Source organism: Lepisosteus oculatus, chromosome 3 (assembly GCF_040954835.1).
Source record: "Lepisosteus oculatus isolate fLepOcu1 chromosome 3, fLepOcu1.hap2, whole genome shotgun sequence".
In the NCBI taxonomy this organism is placed as follows: Eukaryota; Metazoa; Chordata; class Actinopteri; order Semionotiformes; family Lepisosteidae; genus Lepisosteus; species Lepisosteus oculatus.
In genome coordinates this window covers 67,610,094-67,632,899 of record NC_090698.1, presented here as the reverse complement: position 1 = coordinate 67,632,899, position 22,806 = coordinate 67,610,094, and the positions used below count along the sequence as shown (strand labels likewise).

The window sequence follows — 22,806 nt, the reverse complement described above, 5'->3', positions numbered from 1 at the left end:
TAACTTTTAACTTTTGACAAACTGCATGTTTTTTGGTTTCACATTCGTTTTCTGTTCTCTGTATCCTGCACAGTAAGTAAATGAAACTTTGCTCACAGAACGATTGGCAGAAACATTTAATTCAGGACTGAAAGCTGGGATCTGCTGAAAGAAAAGTGCTGTCATCTGTCAACTGAGACTCTCTCAGAGGTACTTACAAGTGAAAGGTCTCATTGTACTTCGGAGCCCAACTGTTGTTCTTGGACTTTGTCGTAAACTTGCGCTTCTTGTCGCTCATGTGCGGCCCAATCATCGTCACCTCCACGAAGGGACGGAACATTCCAGAGGTCTGCCATTTCAGGTCATTAGCAGCCACGACTGAAATGGTAAGAAAGCTGCAGTGTCAGGTAAGCCAGCACAAAATATCGATGTACAGTACATGGCAATGTCATTTAAAAATACTGTAGATCATCACCCCACAAGAAGAACATTGTCTTAACTGAACTGTCATGGTTTAAATGAATGAGAGTGACGGAATTTGAACATTAAGCAATTTTGTTCCTTGTGTTTTGTTTAAACAGCAATTTTCATTCCCAAGGTGCTTTACACATGGGAGGAAACCCACCTAATCCACCACAAAATTACAGCTGCTACAATGTACTGTACCAGCTGCCCCACTTACACAACAGATTTGCTCAAGAGGATTCACCAATTAAAATAAGCTAGACTGTACAAAACCAGAGTGTAATTAAGCCAGCTCAGCTCCCCTACAGTTCCACCTTATGTCTCCATACACCCAGCAGGGGCATTAGTTTGGTCCTTCTGGTACAGAATAAAAAGCACCACTTATGTGTCCACCAAAACCTCTTGTGGCAGCAACTTGGATTTCCTTGAAATTTTGATTAGAACCTTTTAAGAGGGAATTCTGGAGTAGAGGCATTCAGTCTGAACCCCACAGCTGGTACCTTCACAACATTGGCTCCTCAGCCAAGCACAGACACCAGATGACGTAAGCAGTGGTTCCTCTCGTACCGAGAAAGATTACTACTGAAGCAATACAGTAAATCAACAGTAGGGTAAAACGGACCTTTCTCATGATGGTCTAATCCTAGCTCAAATTAGCGGTTGTTGGGTGAACTATGTATGGTTTAGCTGTGCTTCACAATTATCATAAGAGGTACATTGATGGATCAAAAAGAAACACTGCTCGCTAAGTCCCGTTCCAGTAACGAATAGGCCTGGCCTAGCTTAGTTTCTAAGATCAGGCTACAGACAGTATTACCGCTTCCACAATTTACTTCTGAAAATGAATCAATATAAAAAATAATTCAGCCTGATGAGTTTAGGAAGCACAATCTACCTGGCTTTGGAAAGGCTATACAGGCTATTAAACGTTAGCCACATTTCACAATGGGTTATTAACAGCAGCAGATTTGCAAATGACTTATCATGGGGATACCAACTTTTGGCCACGATTTCGTCACATGTAGGAAACATAGAATGCATTGAATCAAATCTCATGATGCCAACCAACGTACTGAAAGTTGTTGTAGATTTCCCCAATTGAAAAGGCACATTATTGCACAGGAATTCCCAGTGGATCTTTACAAGGCACACACCCTAGACACTTGTTACCTGTCTGCTGGCTCACCTTTCACTGTGACCTTGTGCTCTCCTGTCCCTGGATGTGTGAACAGATCCACCTGTATGGACACCTCCCCCACTGGGTCATCGACTCCCGACCCTGTAGTTCATGGACAAGACATCGTCAGGACAGCCTTATCAGAATAGCAGCCTCCCCTGGCATCCATCTATAGCCACGGTGTAACATTACAGCAGGCAAGGTGTGCATCCAGTCCAGCATGCTTCTGCGACATTCACCTACTCTACCCCTCAGAGTCACAAGGCCACTGTTTTCACTCCTCCAGGGCCACAGTGTCTTCTGAGTGTTGCCCCACCTGAGTACCCGTGCACCACCACCATAAACTGGTGGTAGCTCACAGAAATCCATAAAACCTGCCGGGTTGTGGCTCTCAAGGACTGGAGCTATGCCTCATTGGTCTAACATGGTCCCAGTGTTGGAGAGTCTATGTTGGAACACCCAGATGTATTGAAATATGCACACTTGCACATACTGTATACACTCAGAAAGCAAAGCTTTATACTGTATATTCACAGCCCTGCTGTAAAACAATGAAGCCAAGTCACAGTAAACTGACCTGGTCCTGATTGTTTCTTTGAGGGGAGAGTTTTAAGAGTACTGAAAGCTACTAGAATGCTGCTTGAATTCTATAAACTCCAATACACTCCACGATCCTCCTTTATTTGCTATAGATGTTTTTTTCTAGCGCTCAGCTGTCCTAGAATTAGGGTTTGTGTACTCTACCAGCCTACTGTGGAAATGAGAATCTAGTTATGTCCCGTGTCCTAAAACAGTGACTTCACTCTCTGATCCCTTTTCCCAACCTGACAGAGGGATGTCGATTCTTTATTCACACTCACTGCACCCTTGTTGCTGATGAAGACATCTTCAAGAAGAGAGAGGCTAGGAAAAATCCAACCAGCCCTCAGGCCCATGCTAAAATACTATACTGTATATCTCCTGAGACTTTCTTTGAGTTACTAAACAGTATGCTGCCTTCTAAAAGCATTTACAAAAAGACTGCCCCTACTCCACGTGACTGACCAGCCTGTTCCACACCGACTCTGTCAGCATGCTTGAAGGCTGAGCACTGGAAGGGTGTTTGTAGGTGTGACAAAACAGACATGCTCTTTGTAGACAGGTCATTCAAACAGCTTTACATTTACAGGTGAGGCAGGAAAGGTGTATGCTTGTAAGGTACAGTTTTGTTCAAGAGGTGGGGAGATTTTTAAAACTGTACAGCTTTGGTAGTTTCTAAGTCTCACAGAAAGATTACTCAAACTAATCTTTAGGGGTTATACACACCCTGGATCTTAATATACAAAACATACTGTGCATAAAGCGGTTTCTCTTCCATCGTTACCAAGGCACACAATTAAAAAAACCTTTCTAGTCAAATTGTAGTCCAGGCTTTGATGTGAAACAGCACACTTATAAAAACATACAGGCATGCATCTCATTACCTTATCATTTAACAAAAGACCTCTTTTGTGCTACATGCAGTAAGCATTTGTGCTTAATTCCTGTGCAGTAACATTCTCTAATAGTAAGTCAGTGAAATACAGTTACCAACAACAGTGACAAACTCCATTAGTGATTTAAGCATTTTTCTGTTTTCTTTATTCAACTCTGTTTTCATATCTATTTACTGCATAATGACCTTCCCTTTTCTGCTTGTTTTGTTTATGTCCTATTCCATTTTCCATTTTTCCCTAAGCTTTACTTCCTCAGTCCTTGTCTTTTCTATTCTTTCACAAATGTTAAAACACATCTAGATTTTTTAAAATATATATACTTAAACCAAGTCTCAAACTGGTTCTTAAATGCATTTTAATTCAAATTTTCCCCACCTCAATTTTGATGTACACCAATCTCACTGAGTTAGGCAAGAGTCGACTTGTGTAAACTCGATTTGACAGTGAAGTAAAAACCTCCTGTGGGTTATATTATAAAATTCTTGTGTTATGGAAAGTTTATAGCACTGTAGTAGTTCAAGTTGGCAGCTGCGTCAGCATGCGTAGGCTGCAAAGGAACAAATAAAGGTTTATTCCATGCTGAAAAGAGAAGAAAAGAGACACGTTTCTCACGCCCGAGGTGTCACACACCTGAAGAAGGCTCCACAGCCGAAACGTTGAGTCTCTTTTCAGAATAGAATAAACCTGTACTTGTACCTTTATAGCACTGTACATTACAAACATAGAAAGCAAGCAGTATGGAAAGCTCCTTGAGTAAATTTGATGTACTCTCCAGCAGGGCTCTGCTTTACACTTCAGTTTCACACGTACGGTAATCGCCTCAGGTCATTTTATGCCTTTTCACTGAAAAGGCTGTAATCAACCCTTATTGCAGTCAAGCCAGGGAAGCACCCAAGTGGGTTTATTATTTTTATCGTCTACTACTTTATGTTGAATTTAATTGCTGAAAAGTATAACTGCAGGGTCATGAAATGAAAAATCAGTATGCTGTACATTTTTAAATGTAGATCATTAAATTTTTGGTGTTTAATGATCGTAATTAAAGAGTTTTAAAACTTTTTTCGTTTATTGTCACTTCATTTCTGTCTCCGCTTGTTCTCTCTCTACTGTACCTCATCGACTGCTACTCTCTCTCTCGCCCTCGGCCCTCCTCCCCCTGATCAGCGCACACACCTCTTAACCGTTAAAGGACAATAATGGTTATTATGAGGCTGCAGTTCTGCTCCCCTGTTCCTCTTTCCTCACTCGCGACACAGCCAGGGCAGGAAAGGGTCGCTGCAATGTCACGGATGGTAATTCTCGAAACGTCTTCACACAATGGCGAAGAACTTCCGTAAAATCTAGCTTCCGTCTCTACCTAAAATTTGTGTCGTGTAAAGACTTGCAAAACCGAACTCTTATGTAACCCAGGGAGCTGGTAGAGTTGTTTTCTTCTGTTCCTTTTAATATTAAACCCAATGTACTTTCATATAAATAAGACATTTATATGAGCTTTGTAATATTTAACAGAATTTGATTATTAAAGTAACTGGCATATTAAAACTTTCGTCCTTAAACACCTTTAACCTTTATTGGTTATACCTGAAGGGCTGTTTCAGAAGACACTTCAGTAACACTTTGTGTGACCAACACTAACATTATGCAATTACATATTAATTGTATTTGTACTGATGCATTGCTACTTTTCAATAATGGTTAAGTAGAAGGTACAGAGTTTTCAGAAAAAGAAAACAAGGTGAGAGGGGCATCCATCTCCCTTAATCCAGTTTGCTCTTGTTAATGAACTGTTAAATGGTGAAAAGTCTGACTCAGATTAGTCAAATGTAAACCTTAACTGAATAAACACAAATGCGTAACATGTACTATATAAGGTAATCTCTTTTAATGCTATTATTACTGTCATCATCCTGTCAATTTTGTTGTTTGTTAAATGTTAACTGAAAGTAATAAAGCATCATTTAACAACAATGTAATATGTAATTGAGTAGCTATTTAATCTCAATTTGTGCCACTCGCAATACAGCTTTATTGAACTAATTAGGTGAGAGGGATTGTTAGTGGAGGGGTACCATGTCATTCACAATGGTAGATGGGTCCTATGGAGAGATAAGGGAGGTGAGGGAAGGGAAACTGGGGGCTCGTGGTCTGGCTGCAATGTTGTCTCTTTCAGGACACATCATCAGCCCCAAACATACCCTTGTCTGGACGCACATCCTCGTTAGCAGTAAATCTTATACCCTTTCCATTATGAACTGGTAGGAGAAGCAAGGCAAGAATAAAAGGAGAAACAAAACAGATAAAGTAACAAAAGAATAAAAAAACACATGCCAAGTTAAAGTACTGTACATACAGTAGGCTAGGAGACGGCAACTAACACTCTCAATGACTCAATCGAGTGCTTAAGTCATTGCTCTGAGTCTTGCTAACACCCATTCCAGTGTTGATTCCAGGAGTACAGGGATGATGCTCTTAGATTATTTATCACAGTAGAGACCATAATAATCTGAACGATACGAAAAATGGTGAACAGTCAGAGTTGACAGACAGATATTATTAAAACACTGTTTGGATCTCCTCTGCGACCCTATACTGAATAAAGTTGTTAAGAAATTGGATGAATGTTCAGATTTTTGATGAGCTGGCAACCTAGGGTTAAAATATAGCGTGTTAACCAAACACAACATCCAATACGAAAGAAGTCATGTTTTTGTATGCTGAAGTAGACAGAAACAAGCAGAATCAAAGTGCACATGTAGTATAAGCCTTTAAGTTCAGTTAGAATTTCTGGAGATGATGGCAAAATACTCAGATCAGATGAAAAGAGCTGGTTAAAAGTCCCAAATTTCACACAAGGCTTTAGAAATTCTCACATACAGCACAGCTTAGTCTGATATTGACAGGTGTTGCCTTCATCTTTGTAAAACTTTCTTGTCATTTCTTTTCCCTCAGCTTCTTTTATTTTTGACCTCACAGGGTTTGCTCGCGGAACTGAGCAACATGCATTGCAGTTCCTCCAAGTTACCACATCTCCTTCTCTGGAAAGGCTCTTGAACAGCAGGAGTGGGACGGAGCGCGGGTCTTACCCTGAGCAGTCTGGGTCTGGACGAAGGTCTTGATGAGTGTGTCTGTGGTCTGCGTGTAGAGGGACAGGGCGTAGCGCAGTGACTGCAGCTCTGGGCTCTTCTCCAGGAATGTCTTCTTCAGGCCATTGCCTCCTGCGTGGAAATATTGCTGCAGGACAGACAGAGCAGAGAGCAGGAAGTTGTAAAATTCAGACCTCTCCCCTGCCAAAAAAAAGTCATTTCTTGTGTTGTTTTGTTCAGAATCCTCTATTTCTTAATTTGTCAACAGACAAAAAAACAGGAATTCCATCTTCCTTTTCCATCGACACGACGATACTACCATGGTGGTACTTTTTTCTTTTAGGTGGTGCCAAACAGTAATATTGAGAAAACAAACCCTCCTTTGGGAACAAAATTTGTGATTATTCTTAAAAGATAACTAGAATCCCTTTAGTTTATGAGAAGGTCACGCACAGCTTGTCTAGTCTAATGCAGACTAGTATACTGTGTAGCGCAACAAGCATTTACCTCAGATCTTTCCTTTGCCATATTTGCAGCAAATTACAGTATGAACATACCTCAAAAGAAAATAAAAGTTACGCAGCATCACTGCATTCAAAAGTAAAAGTTAAATTTTCAAACAAATCTGTAGTGAAATTGGTATTTTCCATGTGCAAAAATGTAATGTACTGTACCCCCTTCCTACCCTGATGTACCTTAATTGTATCCAGTGCCAGATCCATGACGGCACACTGCTTCGGGGTGAGGCTTCTAGTTTCATCCCGTACCATGTGATCCTGCAAAAGCAATCACAGGAGATATGGGCTCTTGTTCTGTGTACTTGGATTATGTACCTGTCCATCTTCCCAGCAATGTCTCTTTTTCTTTAAGGACAATATCTCCTCATTACCCAGTGATGCTTAAAAAGACACACCCAGATCCTAGTCCAAGATTCAAGCCCCCAGGTAGAAATTTGGGATCTACATGTCAGGAAAAGCTCTCATTCTTTTTCACCTAGTAGTAATTGCAACACCTTAACAATATTACTAAACAGAGGAGAAACCTGTGGATGAAGTGGGCACTTCATGTAATATGTCATTTAATGTTAATTAATGGTTCTACAGCAGGGATGCTCAGAGTTTACAGAGCCTACCGAAGGCTGCACTTCATGGCTGCTGAGAATCGGGGACCACAATCTGACAACCGCATGGATCGCAATGTAAAAGAACCTATTTTAGTCTTCCGTTGCGATTATGATCAATTTCAAATCCTGGAGTAATTAAGTGTAGGCACAAAACAGATCAGCTCATTCACTATCAATTATTTCTGTTGCCATAAATAGCAAGACTGTTACACATGAGCAACTGATTAAATCTTAATGTACAGAGACGTATTGGTTTTAAAAGTGATTTAATGAATAAAAACATGACTATAACATGACACATTTCTCAGTAAGATGCTGTGTAGGATGCAACGCAAAAGGATTACCCTCATTTAAAGTACTACAAAACAGAAACTAAGCAACCATTGCTATGCTTAGTTAGCATTGCGCAATGCATTTTAAAATTGAACTCTGGGAGAAAAAAAAGATTTATTGTAAAAGTAAATGTTTCATCTTACAGAATATTTTTAAAATTACTTGTCTGGCATGTCTTACTTTCATACAGTGTCCTGGTAGTGCGGGCTAAACTGGAGGATACAATCAGGCACAAAATTCATTGTGCACCATTGCTCTAGAACCACATACAGTACAGTATCCTTCTCTTGTGTAAAGGCAGGACTGTATATGTGAACCAGCCTGCAGCACTGTTTAGTTCTAGTGATTACACTTCAGTTGAAGAGAGGGAAAACAAGAAGAATCTTAGTCTTCTAATATGAATCAAACTTATCCCTTGAACTGCTCCAAATATGGACCAAGTACCCCTTTACTGTTAGACATGATCTACCATTGCTGCTTTTATGGCAATTTATTATTTTTACACTATTCTATATGTTATTGAAGTCGGAAAAACGAATATGCTTTGAGCGGCTGTTTTTTTAACATGCCTCATGTCTCATTGACTCGTTCAGAAGACACAATGCCTGAATTAAAAAAAAAAGGTGAGTTGTTCTGCAGAACGACAGCACAAAAGATAAAACTACTGTTTCGGCAAAAAATAATACTTAACTCAGAATCCACATTCTGTACTGGCAAACAAAGCTTGAATGAAATGTGTCATTCATTAAACACAAAGTCATTGAGAAGATCACACATTGATCACGCACTGTTAACTGATCAACTTTGAACAACATATTCAACATCGTGCACATGCAGGGAGATCAGAAGCATGCCAGACATGCCAGACAAGGAGACACTGTACATGCACTAGGTGGTTTAAAGCACAACCAGACACACTGTGTGCATGTACACACATCGGTACCTTCAACTTGGACAGATGTCCTAGCTCCTTGGCGGCAGAGAAAATGAGCTGTGTGCCCTGCATGGGGTGAACACAGAATGCAGGGAGAGGGAAAAAAAGCATAGGTTTAAAGATGAAACAGGGGAGAACCGAAGACAGTGCAGAATAAGACAGAAAACACATTTCAGCAACACGTTCTAGTCATGAGACCACCTTGCTAGCCCAAGTTGGCCAGTTTAGTTTGTTGGACAACTTGCATGCTTCGGTATGTTACATTGAATGCACATTAGTGATAAATAAAACGCTGGTCTACATTTGAGCGTTTGTGTCCACATTGTACTGTGTAACACCGTTTTGCATAACAGTTTCTTAATTATTCATGGATTAAATCGTCAGGCACACACACTTAGTTTATACAAAGAAACAAGTCAAGTCAAAGAAGAGACGTCGCCACACTTCCAGAATCCTGCAATAAAGCACCATGCGTCTATATAAAGTTTGTGAAACTCGATTCAAGGAAAAACATGAGTCAACAAGAAAAACACCTTATCGCACAGTAACAAATATCTCCCAAATTGACTATGGCAAAAACAAAATATCCTTTATTACAAGTATCAGTGAAATACTGTACCACCATTGTGACTGGGACAAGAATTATTAAGAAACGCTCACAGCACAAACGAAACAAACGATCTGGAAGAAAACAGATGAGGGAGGGGAGATTTCTAGTTGAAAACACAGACATGAGTTTTTTAAAAAGGTTAAAAGGATTAAAGAATGATGTGATTCATTGCAGGAGGTTTATGAAATGGAACAATGGCATTCCCAAAGCTGAGAGAAGGAAGAATTCTACAGAGCTTTAGTCCACTGTGATGTTTATGATGGTTTTCAGTTCTGAATACCTGAAGAGAGTCTTCATTGGATTTAAACAGAATTCACTAGGGGAAAATTCAGCCCATTTTCTGTAAAGAAATAGACTTTCATCTCTATAGTCTCTACCCTTCATTTTTAGATTACTATGCTAAAAATTATATTCTCAAAATGATTTTCTTAACAATAATAATGACTTGCTATGATGGCTAATGAGACCTTAAAATAATGACAATTATTCTTCAAAAAATATTCCGATATAAAATACTTCAAATCATTTCATCATGTACGGTGAATAACCTCTATATTAAAAATGTCTAGAAGTCTAAACATATTCCTGACAAGTATTTGCTTTGTCAAATATTTTACCAAATGGGTTAGATGGGCTAAATGGCGTCTTCTAATTGGAATACAATAATTTGTGATGCCCATCTTTCAGTTTCTACATCTGTCTTTGCTATAACCATACTGTAAGCTACTGTGTCACACACAAAACACTTGAAAATTCTTTAAATTTGTATTGTTTTTCATGATTAAAGCCAGATGACTCAGCAATGAAGTATTGTTTAGTTCCATTAGCTAAAATACTAATTACTACTTAATATTAATTAAGATATCGGGATTTCTTTTCTCTTTTCTTTTCAGGAAGGAACAAACATTAAGTCTGAAGAGTTAAAAATAGGAAAACGAGTTTTCCTGTAAACATTAATTATTAAAAATAATACTGGTTAATCAAAATTCTGAAGTGTAGTGAATCACTGAAGCAGTGTTAGCAAGACTGGGATTATGAGACAGAAAGAGATGAATAGATGGAAGAAAAAACTTCCTCAGAAGGTCCTGTAGGTCAAGTGTTAGCCACTAAAGCTCAGGCATTTGGATTTATTTTGTCTCTCCGCTAGGGGGCATTCTGAACACATTCAAACACAACCTACTGAATTTCACAAACATTACCATTTCTATATTGATCTTATAGATGTCACCAGAAAACTGTGTGAACTATTCTCAAACCAATTCAAACTAGAAACCACTGTATGCTTTTTGGTGGGATACGATAACAACAGAAGTTTCACAAAGGTAAACTGATTTAAATTAGATTATAGGTACAGAGACTGCACCCAAATAAACTCGGAATGTCAGCACTGCAGCCACGATCTTCATGACATTACAATGGCAAGGCAGTAATGTGCTATATCACAGTACCGGTTCCAAATGGTATGCATGCTGCAGTTTTGAAACACTTGCTTTTTGTTTGCTGGCGTGGCATGGGTAATCTAACTCAATAACAAAACTTGTTAATGTAGTCAAACCAAGTTGAATATCATATTTATCTTGTTCTTTATGAAAGTGAAAGTAGTAGCATAGCAATATACTAATTTAAATCACTACTACTACTAATTAGCAATATACTACTACATTTTGAAACATCCGTTACGGGTTACGGCCCTTTTTGATTTTCGAGAGATTTTATGATCCAATGATTCACTACACGGCTAAAACCTCACAAGCAGTGTGTCCTCGACAATCAAAAAGCTGATGTCAAGATCTCTCTCTCCAAACAAAATATTCTAGACTAGAGTGAATGTTTTTTTTAAACGATGATGGGTTACAACCATGAACGGGTCTATGAAAAATCGGGGAGAAAAGGGGGGTAAGAGATGGTGGAACCACCGGACCACACCGGATCAGACTGAAAAAGACAGGACTGGCACATTCACTAGGCAACGGGCACCTCTGTGGACCTGGCAGCCCAGTGGCAATGCACAATGACTACACAGAGCCATCCAGTACTTACATGTGTCTGCCATTACCAGCATGCAATGGGTGAGAAAAAGCGTGTGAGCTAGAGAAAGGCAAAGCCTGAAAAGGAGCTGCAGAGAGGACAGCAGAGGGGGACTCTCCAGACAAGAGTCCAGCCAAGCTCATCCCCGCTGGGGGGGCCTTGTCTATGGAATTGACTGATCAAATCCATTAGCAGCTTTGTGACTGCTGACACCTTTAAGCATCCGTTTTTTTCTGTGCCTTATAATATTTAATTCACTATAATTTTCAGCACACTGTGCTCTTTTAATTCTTTCTTTTTCCCCAGTCTGTGCTATGGTACAGCACTTTTGAGTTCTTTGAAAAGCACGCATGCATAAAATGCATTACATTAGCAGTACATTTCCCTCATGGATCAAACTTCCTTATACAGTAACACTGAGTTCAGTGACATTTTTATCTTAGTGATGCATAACCATGAAGAACATTTGATTCAGTATTATTTTTACCTGTTTTGCATTTATTACAGTTAAACCAAGAATTAAAGATCCAGCTTTTTTCATAAATGAAAAGCACCTAAAAGTAATGGTAACTCCTTAATGAGAACTAACTTGGCAGTCTCTTTTGGTGTTATTAGTATTGACACTTTTCTTTTCTGGAACCAGGAATAACAAATTACTGATCATTTTTAATTTTAATCAGTTGATTACACAATGTTATGAAAGAGAATCTGTCATGAAACTGCAGAGTGGCAATATAATAAAAAAAACATTTCACATTTCATCCTGCAATAACACTGCTTGTGACAGGTGTACACATTTTATAACGCATTATATAACATGCTTTATAACATTTTATGACACATATAATGCTAGTGATTCTTCATTAATCAGATAATAGTGCAAAACCTGTGCAAAAACAAAAGTTATTTAACTGTGTTATTTACTGGTCATTTCTTGTGTCCCTACACAAGATTATTATTAGATTAATGAGGATAATACACTTCTGTGGTACCCTTGAGCAAAACACTCATTGTACTACAACAGAACAGACCTACTGTAGTAATGTTTTCTCCAGTAGTCATCGTAAATTAGAAACGTGTTCACAATTAACTTATCTAGTTAAATAAAGGTTTTTTTACTGAAAGGATTTTCTCTGAAAATTCATGTTCTAGCATTTCCACAGACACAAGCTCCATGAGGTTTAAAGGTCAGTGTAAAAATATGGCTAGAGAGGTGAAAAAGATTAAACACAGGGAAGCTCATTTTCATAACACTTATGCCTTCAACAATGCTACAACTATTCACAGATGCTTGTCATATTAAACTGGGCACCCTGCCCACACACAGGGGATTTCCAGTTTCAGCCTACACAGCCTTCTGTGTCAGGTCCTGCATGATACAGAGTCAGCTTACCCAATTCTGTGTTTTTTCTCATTATCCTCTTACAGTAGTTTAGTTTCATATTTATTATCTCTATATCAAGGCTCACCATTAATTTGAATTAATATATTCCTTTGCAATTCAGTTGATATTATAAAATATTTCAGTGATCCCAGTCCTGCCTTTAAAGGAGCTGTGAATGAACACGTCTGCTGGACAAGGAAGGCTTACCGAGGTGTCAGTGAGGGGTGGCAGGACGATGGCCTTCTCCAGGGTGTTCATAACAATCCGCCAGAGGTCCTTCAGGACTCTCTTCAGCACAGTCTTCTCACACACTGTGGCAAACAGCATCAGGCTGCACACAAAGACAGAGGGATTAGAAACACAGCCAGGCCTACCTGATGTGGTACAAAGACAAGCCTGAGCGAACAAAAAGGAATATTAAACGGGCTTACTAGATGAATGCAACAATGATATTCATCCCAGGATGGCGACTCTCCCTTAGAGAGCAGACAGCATTCTAAGCAGCGCACTTACTTTCCATCCAGGAAGTCCATGAGTGGTCGGAGCACGTTGTCGGCGTCCGCAGCCACGGTGTTGCGGGCGCTGGCGGGTACGTTTCCAGTCCCTTTCACCTGGCTCAGGAGGTCCCCCATCTGCTTCACACACTCCTCAATACGGGGCTGGAAACTGGGGAGCAGAGGGAAAAGGGTCTGTTACAGTGGGCAGTGACAACACTGAAGATGTCAACAGGCCTGGATTGAGTTCTGACTGAGCAATGTGGTTAAATGTTGTTTTGTATCGTGGTATCGTACAGTACTGTTGCCATATTGTATTATTGTTGTATATATTATATTCCTAAGTTTCCCTTAGCACCAGTATAGGTTAATTCTATTCAAGTGGACACTTAAAGGATCCATTGAAGAAAATTCCAAGATAATTCCAAGAAGGAGATTCTAACATTCCAAGAAACGTCCATGAACTGTACAGTCACCTGAACTTCCATGAAACAATTTGTCAATCAATAGGCTTTTACAAAACCCACAAGCAAGATGGGGTAAAGAGGCTGCCTCTGGCTTGCAGATATTTTTCTTTTCAATCCCTGATATTCTGAAATTTTTAGTGCTTCCTTACGATGTCATTCCAATGATCCTTTGCAGTCATGATAATGACTTAAGTGCTATTTGCCACTCTACACAACACAAACAGCAGGACTCGAGAGACATTTTTAAGAGACAAGTGTTGGATTCTTCCATTATGCCTGCGCAGTCGACTCACCTGTTTCCAAACACCGTGCTCAGCTCATCCAGCACGTTGTTCAACTTCACCTGCAGCTCATTCAGAATGTCACTGGCTTCGGGGTCCAGCTTCAGATGACACATGGCGCAGGAGAGAAGGGCAGTGAAGACTTAGGTTAAATCTCAGGTATTCAGGTTTTCATCCGCTGCCTTTTGACTTAACCTGACATCACAGCGAGTGACCATCAGCGACATCACAGTACATATCACCAGATAGCTGTTTTGTGGTTTGTGCCTCAGGCATTTAAAAAGAAAAGAGATATCACTCTTTGCTCACAGAGATCCTCAATGGTTCAGGTTGCCTTTTAAGATATGACCTCAGTAGCCATGAACCGTTCCAAAATGTGACTTAATTCCTTGGGGTGAAATATTTGTCTTACCTAACCACAGATTTGTCAACAGCAAGTTGTTTTGCTCTTTTTTGTTGGTAAGAATAATATTTGTAGAAGAGAAGTATTGATTTTATCTGGAACCCATGCCTCATAAATTGGACCTCATTATCATCATACAACAAAAATAAATATAATTATAGCAGTAACTTTATTATTATGTCACTAAGCAGCAGGAGGCTAAGAACACACTGCCCCTTTGAGAAAGAAAAACAAATGAAAATAAGAGAAAGATACCTACTGTATGTGGTATTTCACAATGTGAACAATGAAAGTGAACATCTTGTTCTTAATTCAGCGCACAAAATGACGGTGTTACACAGCAGACCTCACTAATAAACAACTAATTAAAATATATTAACACAGCAGCACAACATTGATGTTTGTTTCATAATTGCATCCAATTAAAACTGAAGACTCAACAGGTGGTTTAAGTCTTTATTCTCAAGGCTGAAACATCTATCCCAGAATAAAATAATTCACTTCCTCCTCATGATTTGATAGATTAGAAAGTAATTACAAAGTATTTAGATACTATAAATTTGTCCAGGTTTCCCATTGATACATACTGACACCTGGTTATTATGTGACTGTACAGTACGTTTTTACAAGCGCTCAGTGCACCACCACCTCTTTCTATTGGGCAAACTAAATCAGGTGACTCATCACCAACATCAAGTAGGACATCAGGTACAAGTGAAAAATAAATACTGATTTAAATGGATGTTATATGGATGTTCATTATATTACATATTTGTTATATCACAATTCCACCTGCAAATTATAGTGAAGCAAGAGATACTGGGAAATCACAAGTCCTACACATACTGTATCATGGTCTACTAAAATACATTTGGGAAATATCAAGTTTCACACATTCATAACAAATCTTAGATGCATCAAGTGACAGTTTCTCATTTGTAAATTTTCTTATGTTCCTTCTGTCTTATGATCAATCAAATTTCAGTGTGATCCCAGTCATTTTTCCTGATGCAAGAAAGCTTGCATTTCTTAGATCTAGGCTGTGTTTTTTTATGTTTGTTTCCCCACTGTTCTGTTAATCTCACAAGGAGCATTAAATATGAAAAAGTCCTAGCTCACTCTTAGCCAATTCAGCTCCCTTATACCCCCCACATGTGTGAAAATCAACACAATGTCTCTCTGATGGCAAGACTTGGCTCATACTGGCTCATAACAAAAACAAAACACATACAGTACACAGAATCATTCTTTCAAGTGCAGCAGAGGCGTTCAATCAAATGTTTTGCAATTATAGTATACAAGAAACAAAGACTTATGAAAAACATACAAACACTACTGTTCTGAATACTCATACACAAAAGAAGTCTTTTCATAGCTGCTTTAACTCACGGCGGCCTTGAGAACAATCCGATATTTAAATTACTGCAAGTGAATGTCTGGCTTTTTTTTTTCTTTTTCAGTATAGGTAGTGAAACATGTGAAACCTAGTCAACCACAATTGTATTCTGTTGAGTACCGTTTTAAGTTAAATCACTGATATTAGCAATATATATCTGTGGTAAATAGAATAATGTATTGCATATAACAATGTATGTGGGTACAGTCAATAACAGGTAGCTGGTATTGCTAATATCAGTGTTTGTTATGCTGTGTCGAGGTTTCTACTGTAAAAACACCAGACCTGTGGAATCCTCTGATTCCAAACTACATGACAACACTCATTTTCCTGGACACGACAGTGACTATAATACCCCTTACTGAGTAAACATGTGGAAACAGAGTACAGTACTTCAGTAGCTTTTACAGTACAGTACTGTAGTACTGCAGTAGTTCTACAGCAGGTTCTCTGCTGTTGAGGCTTCCATGATTATGCTATGAGAAAAAAAAAATAATTATAGGAATTTTAAGCTCAGGTAAAGAAAAGTCTACCTTATTTTTTTTATTTCCAGCTTTTGAGGAAGAAAACAAAGTTTCTTTTTCCGGAGGTTTAAGCCTATATACTTGTATAGGTATTAGTTTTAGGTTTTGTTCTAGCATTACATAATACGCAAACCTAATACATCTCACCTGAAGTGGGATTCTCACTGGAAAAGGTTCAAGTACAGTAACTAGGTCTGAAATACTCAAGCAGCAACACTGAGAGTGAGGTGACTAACCAGAGTGGGCGACTCAGAGCAATCTAATAGAGGGAAGATGTCAAAATCCAGTCCCTGAAAACTACCAAGGACTAATTATGAACGTAAAAGCTCACAGATCCTAAACGCAAAGTCAACAGTTCTACACGCTTTATTATTATCTTATAATTATGGACTGCATTAAATAAGCAATAATGAAAAACCAGAAAGAGAAAAATCAATACATTGGGTGCAACTGACTGACCTTGTGACTATCAAAGACTGGATTTTGACTCTTCTATATACAACAGGGGTTAAACCCATATACTGTACATCTACTAACAATCATTAAATTAATTGACACTGCTTCTACTTTACTAGGTAAACTAGGGATTCAAATAGGAAAACCAGTGTGCAAGGCTAGGGCTCACGTTAACAACACTCTGCAAAGCATATGAGACTCACCTGGACTTCCTTACGCTTTGTCTAATGAAAAAACAATAATGCAGCTTCAAAAAACATGCATCATAAAGGTGATGGATATATTGTATGAGTTTTTCCAAAAGATATTCCTTAACAGGTTGTGAAATTCCAATGAATAAATCTGTGACAGGGCTGTGTTAAGATTATGCAGTGTTTCACTGCAGGCAATCTTTTAATTATCTGGATTTGTTTGTTGTGAATAGTAACAGAAATATTTTATATTTTGAATACAGCTAAGAGCTGCAGAGGAGTAATATCAGGGGACTTTCTACAAGGTAGCTACATAACTGAGTTCTGTGAATTACAGACAGATTTAAATCATGTCACCGCACTACTGCAAAACTCCTAAAAGATTCCAGTTACCTAAAAAGTAGGAATAACATTCCTAACACTTATGGCACCCATATGAAAATATAAGAAAATAGAACCTAATGATCTTGTTATACATGTATACAATTCAGCTAAGGATGTATTTGGCAATTATATAAAAGGATGCTGTTTCAAATCTGAAAGAGTTTTGTGACTTTCTTCTATTATTCATTATATTATATACATTATAGATTATTACATTAAGAAAATATAATATATAATTAAATGAATTCATATCATAATAAGAAAGGTGAACACATACTGTATATGAGAACATTTTACAGAATTGTCAGAGCAGCCAGACTCTTCCAAAATAAAAACTGAAAATTACCTGAGGTGAAAAACAGAACTGATAACACTAATTGCGGCACATTTAATTGTACAGTATAGTCCATTCTCAGGGCACCGGTACTTATAAATACTCCTTCTCACTTGGCTCTCCTATAAAGCAGCCAGATTCCTATACTGTAGGAAACGTTCTCTTATAACCTGACTCTTTTGGGGTAGAAGCAGCACATCCTGTAATGTGTGGGAATATCAGGATGAGAAAAGGGTCAGAATAAGTGATCTGCTCTTGTGATGTTTTTCACATGCTACTGCTGTTTATGCCATCTTGCCCTCTTATAGACACTAATAAAGCAGAACAGCCATGTTTATACAGAGTAAACTGGAAAAGAGCACTTATGCGACCATGTGGACAAGCTGACAGGATCAGCTTGATATGAGATGATACTAAGATGGGGCAACTGAGTGAAGGAGCAAGGCTTCTGTCTAAACACTAATCTAAACATTGTAACTGCAACCTAATCGCCCTGCAACTCATAACTGACAACCCACTGAAGCTAAGCAGGTGTGAGCCTGGATAGGAGACCTCCTGGGAAAAACTAGGGTTGCTGCTGGAAGAGGTGTTAGTGGGGCCAGTAGGGGGCGCTCACCCTGTGATCTATGTGGGTCCTAAAGCCCCAGTATAGTGATGGGGACACTACACTGTAAAAAGCGCCGTCCTTCGGATGAGACGTAAAACCGAGGTCCTGACTCTCAGTGGTCATTAAAAATCCCAGGGTTTTCTCGAAAAGAGTAGGGGTGTAACCCCGGCATCTTGGCCAAATTTCCCATTGGCCCTTATCAATCATGGCCTCCTAATAATCCCCATCTATAAATTGGCTTCATTACACTGTTCTCCCCCTCACTGATAGCTGATGTGTGTACTGGATGCACTATGGCTGCCCTTACATTATCCAGGTGGGTGGAGGGGAGTTCCCATTACCTGTAAAGCACTTGAAGTGGAGTCTTCAGAAAAGCACTATATAAATGTAAGGATTTATTATTAATTTTTAATATTACTGTTACTAGTGCATAGCACTAATCCCACCTTTGATTCCTCAACGTCTTGCTGATAACAAGAAAAAAAAGGCAGGATTTAGAAATCTGAGGGAATTTGAGACAGCACATTACTAGTGAGCCTTTAAGAGGAATAACAACATACTGTAAAATCAATTCCATTTAGGGATCAGTTTAGCTCCAGTTTATCTATTTAAACAGCAATTTTCACTAACTCTATCCAGACAATCTCTGTAGATAATATTCAAATGCAGGTATTTAGATCTCTAAGATGATTTAGGAACATTTTATATCCAAGGAAGGATTTGCCTGTCCTGCATTTCTGGTTACAAATAATGGGTAGATCATGAAAGGAGACAGAGTTTTGATGCTTACTTTAGAATTAAAATAATTTAAATTCTAGTTTATACTGGTCTCTGTAAGGGGATGTCAATGTTAACAGTACTCTGCAAAATAGCAGCTTAACAATAAAATTTCAATTAGGAAGCAGGATTCTCTAACACTGTATTTTAATTTAACTACTTTACTGCTTAAATTTAACTAAGAAATTTACTGCTTGGATTTGTAGTGCTAAAAACAAACACAACTTAAAATGTATGTGAGGGGCTTGATATATTATAGCGATCAGAATGTTTTCTAAACTATAATTAACTGAGACAAAATGGAATACATAAACATTTTAGCTTGTCATATTGTTATTATACTCACTGAAGAAATTTAGAGGGATGGATTTAATAAAGAATAAATAGGTATAAACATCTTATGGTAATGCTAATTTAAATAATAAACTGGCCATCTTTCAAAGCAATTCCAATTTTGACTGGGAAGACAGGCATTAATTAAACACCTAGCAGAGGATACAATTGGAAACTACAGTATGTGAAAGTTTGTTTAAAACACAACAGCAGGCACATTTTCACCCAAGGTGTTCTGTGAGTATAGAATAAGCCACTCAGTCATGTTGCTGAAGCCAGTATTTTAACTTCCTACATAAAACAGCTGAATGCGATTCTCAGATCAATTAACTACTAACTACTTAATGGGCTACAGTACATAGATTGAATGGCCACCTCTATTTTGTAAGTATTCTTAGTACAAGAGCACAAATCCATTTAGTCTGAAAAAAGTCCAAGCATTATAAAGTCCTATGCAGTACAGACAGGGTGAACCTAGGGAACTTCTTCAGACTAGCAATGTGCAGAAATGGGAACACAGGTTCACAACCGGAAATTAAAAGGGAGTTATGGACATCTGGAACTGGCTTCGGGGTCAGGCAGTTGAGAATAACATTTTAAATTGGCTAAAATTACATACTAAACTACCAAGCAAGCAAGACAAGCCAAATGGTCCCCTCTCACTTTAAACCTTTCGTATATTCTTACACTATCTGAGAAACTGAAAGGTGTTACTACTAATGGAAGCTAGAGAGGATCTCAGAGCACGACACAGACACTAGAGGACTAGGATTTATAATCTAGCTAAGAGCTCACATCATAGCTCCTATTAAACACACCTTCCTCTCCTTGACCTCAGACTAGGAGAAGATAAAAAAGCAACAGTTAAAACTCCAGTGGGAAAGCATCTGAAGCTGGTACGTAGCCAATTTGACAGACCACAGAGCTATCAACCTGTTAATAATATACAACACGTTAATTTCTCTACACAAGATTAATCATTTCACTAATTCTTATCCCAATAACAAATAAAGGGAAATGTTATTATTAAAACAAGACCAGGCCCAAGGGAAAATAGTGTAAAAACATTGTTGATGTGTTAAATAACGTTTTATGGTTGCTATATACTTGTATAGTATATAGTCAACAAACCTCTCTCAGATAAAATCAAGCTCACCTTTTCGTCTGTGATGTCCATCTTATTAAAATGAGAAAACAGGGAAACATCAAAGGTGGAAGTTTTTTAAAGACAGCCTTTCAAAGGCTACTAAGAGTTACAGTCATGCAATTCATTATTTTACAGAATAAATACATCTTCATATTAATAAGGTGATTTTAAAAGCTTTGATTTGCAGACCATAATTTACTCTTCATTTTCTGAAAATAATTGGAGCACCAAACACTGCTTAGTCACTTCACAACTGATAAAATTAGTTCATGGCAGACTGCATTATTCAACAAGAGTTTTCTAATCAAAATGAAGGACTGTATTCATAAAAGGTTTACAGTTACATTAACTTTTCACATAGAAAATACAAAGTCCTAAATGATACACAGTAAACAATGTCTTTTAGTACAAGACTACTTACTGATATTTTTATTTCATTGTTTCATACACTAAATTAACAATTTTATGAATACATAACAATTGAGTATTTAATATATCACACAGGTGAAGCTTTTGAGAGAAAGTCTAAAATATAAATCAAGGCACAGTCTGAAGGAGAAAGTTCAATTTCCTCCGCGTACCAAATCCATTAAGAAATATTCCAATATTCTTCAAAAATCAGTTTCCAATATATTATTAAGAATCATCATAAAAGACACATTAGTCTCTTGGGAAACCTTTATATATAGATCTCCCTGTGATTAGTACACTCATCGTGAAATATTCAGGCAAAGATCTGTCTTGATTCATGCGATGGACATACAGTACACAGCAGCAGACTGAAATAAAGCTCTAGAAAGTTACAGCTGGCAAGATCAGTTTGTTCAGAGGAAGATCAGTTGGTTTTTTTGTTCAAGTGTATTCTGGACCACACAGAACACAGAGCAGCACGGGGGCAGTAGGAGAGAGGAGTACTGTACAGTATGTGCACTAGTAAACAGCTCAGGGAGCTGCTCAGCTGTAATCTCACCTTTTCTTCCTTATCGTCTAGCTAATAGCAGGGAGAAAAAGGAGAATGTTCAGTTCTCTATGACTCAGTCCGCATTTTACAAGCCCACTTTCCTCATAATGAACACAAGCTGAAACATCACCTTCTCACCTGGGTTTCTGTGTCCCTCATCCCTTACGGATGAGTTTGAAAGAGTCATCCTATTATATACAAAAAATGGAGGGATTCAAAACATTTGTTCCCCAAATTACTGTGCTTCCTTTTTGGCTTTATAACCTCAGCAACCAATTCGCTCATCGTCTGCCATGAATTATTAATGCCTAAGTAAAGCACCCCTGGAAGAATGTCACCCCTGATTTATTTAGATTTTTAGAAAAATTACAAAATTGAAGAAACACAATGTAAGGGTTTAAACACACATTCCAATTTGTACTAGAATATCAAGGCTCTGTTACACTAAAGAGCTTTAACTGGAGCTCCTTCATTCAAACACCTGGTACTCTGGTGAAGCCAGTGAATTTGTATCCTAACACTCATATTTCACCCCTCATTCCTCATTGGCAGACTGTCACATCTCAGTCTGCAACCCTTCACTGTTTCAGAGTGTGAGGGCATTCAGATATTTTCCATAACACAAAAAATGCATGGAAAAAAATGACATAATACACTAAATTGTTTTTGGGAGGCTGGCAGCACAAATGTTAGGTAATTGCATTAATAATAAATATATTCCACCTTTGCAATTTGCAATTGGAGCCTTAAGATGTATAAGTGTAAACCCACTGGGTGTGATTAGTGATTGTTTATAAAGCACGACAGGGCTAAATATTTTAGTCATTCACCTTCCTATCTGTACCTGCAGGCTAACATGCAGGAGGACAGAGCAAACACATACTGTGTGCAATACAGTAGTTGCAGTTTGTATTATTTCATCTTTCAATATATGAGGTATGTTTTATCCTTGGAAATTAAACATTCAACATTTCCCTGTGCCCGTATACTGTATCTAGGTAAGATTTGCAGTCTCTGCTTTCAGCATCATTAGAATTCAAATAGTTTCATGAGAAGCTGACCAAAACTAAATCTTAACAGTTGTTCCTTATATTCACAAAAAATAAGTGGGCATTCCTCCTATTCTTATAACCTAATGTAGATCAGTTGTGTGGTTGTTAGTCTTCCACCAGCTTTAATTTGTTTACTAACGCACCCACCATATTATCTTTATACTCAACACATGAGCTACTTGCAGGTTCTACATCAGCAGCAATGCATAATACTATACAATGTCATCATGCTGTGTACCAGAATCCAAAGGCTTGAATACTTCAATAAAAAAGCATCTTTTTTTTCATGTACTGTACAATATCATCTGGTGCTTAATTCTGAAACTGCGACTATAGTAATACTACAACATATCAAGACCTAGAATAACTAGCACATAAAGCTAGGTCACGGTATAAACACTTCTTTAT

At 38.2% G+C, this 22,806-nt stretch overlaps 1 protein-coding gene across 8 annotated transcripts in view; it reads right to left on the bottom strand.

Moving 5' to 3' along the window:
- Positions 1-22,806, bottom strand: part of LOC102696748 (protein unc-13 homolog B) — a 92,106-nt gene that overhangs the window by 5,570 nt on the left and 63,730 nt on the right. For 2 of the 8 annotated variants that reach the window (XM_069187414.1, XM_069187418.1), the window contains 14 exons: positions 21,356-21,376; positions 20,395-20,415; positions 20,057-20,077; positions 18,575-18,595; positions 16,816-16,836; positions 13,846-13,934; positions 13,105-13,257; positions 12,799-12,922; positions 8,579-8,635; positions 6,875-6,955; positions 6,180-6,327; positions 5,292-5,348; positions 1,631-1,723; positions 198-357 (listed from right to left, as the gene is read on the bottom strand). In XM_069187414.1, coding sequence (XP_069043515.1) covers positions 198-357; positions 1,631-1,723; positions 5,292-5,348; positions 6,180-6,327; positions 6,875-6,955; positions 8,579-8,635; positions 12,799-12,922; positions 13,105-13,257; positions 13,846-13,934; positions 16,816-16,836; positions 18,575-18,595; positions 20,057-20,077; positions 20,395-20,415; positions 21,356-21,376 — 1,067 coding nt within the window. The remainder of the gene's footprint in view (positions 1-197; positions 358-1,630; positions 1,724-5,291; positions 5,349-6,179; positions 6,328-6,874; positions 6,956-8,578; positions 8,636-12,798; positions 12,923-13,104; positions 13,258-13,845; positions 13,935-16,815; positions 16,837-18,574; positions 18,596-20,056; positions 20,078-20,394; positions 20,416-21,355; positions 21,377-22,806) is intronic. The other 6 variants (XM_069187419.1, XM_069187420.1, XM_069187417.1 and 3 more) reach the window with 5 other exon arrangements.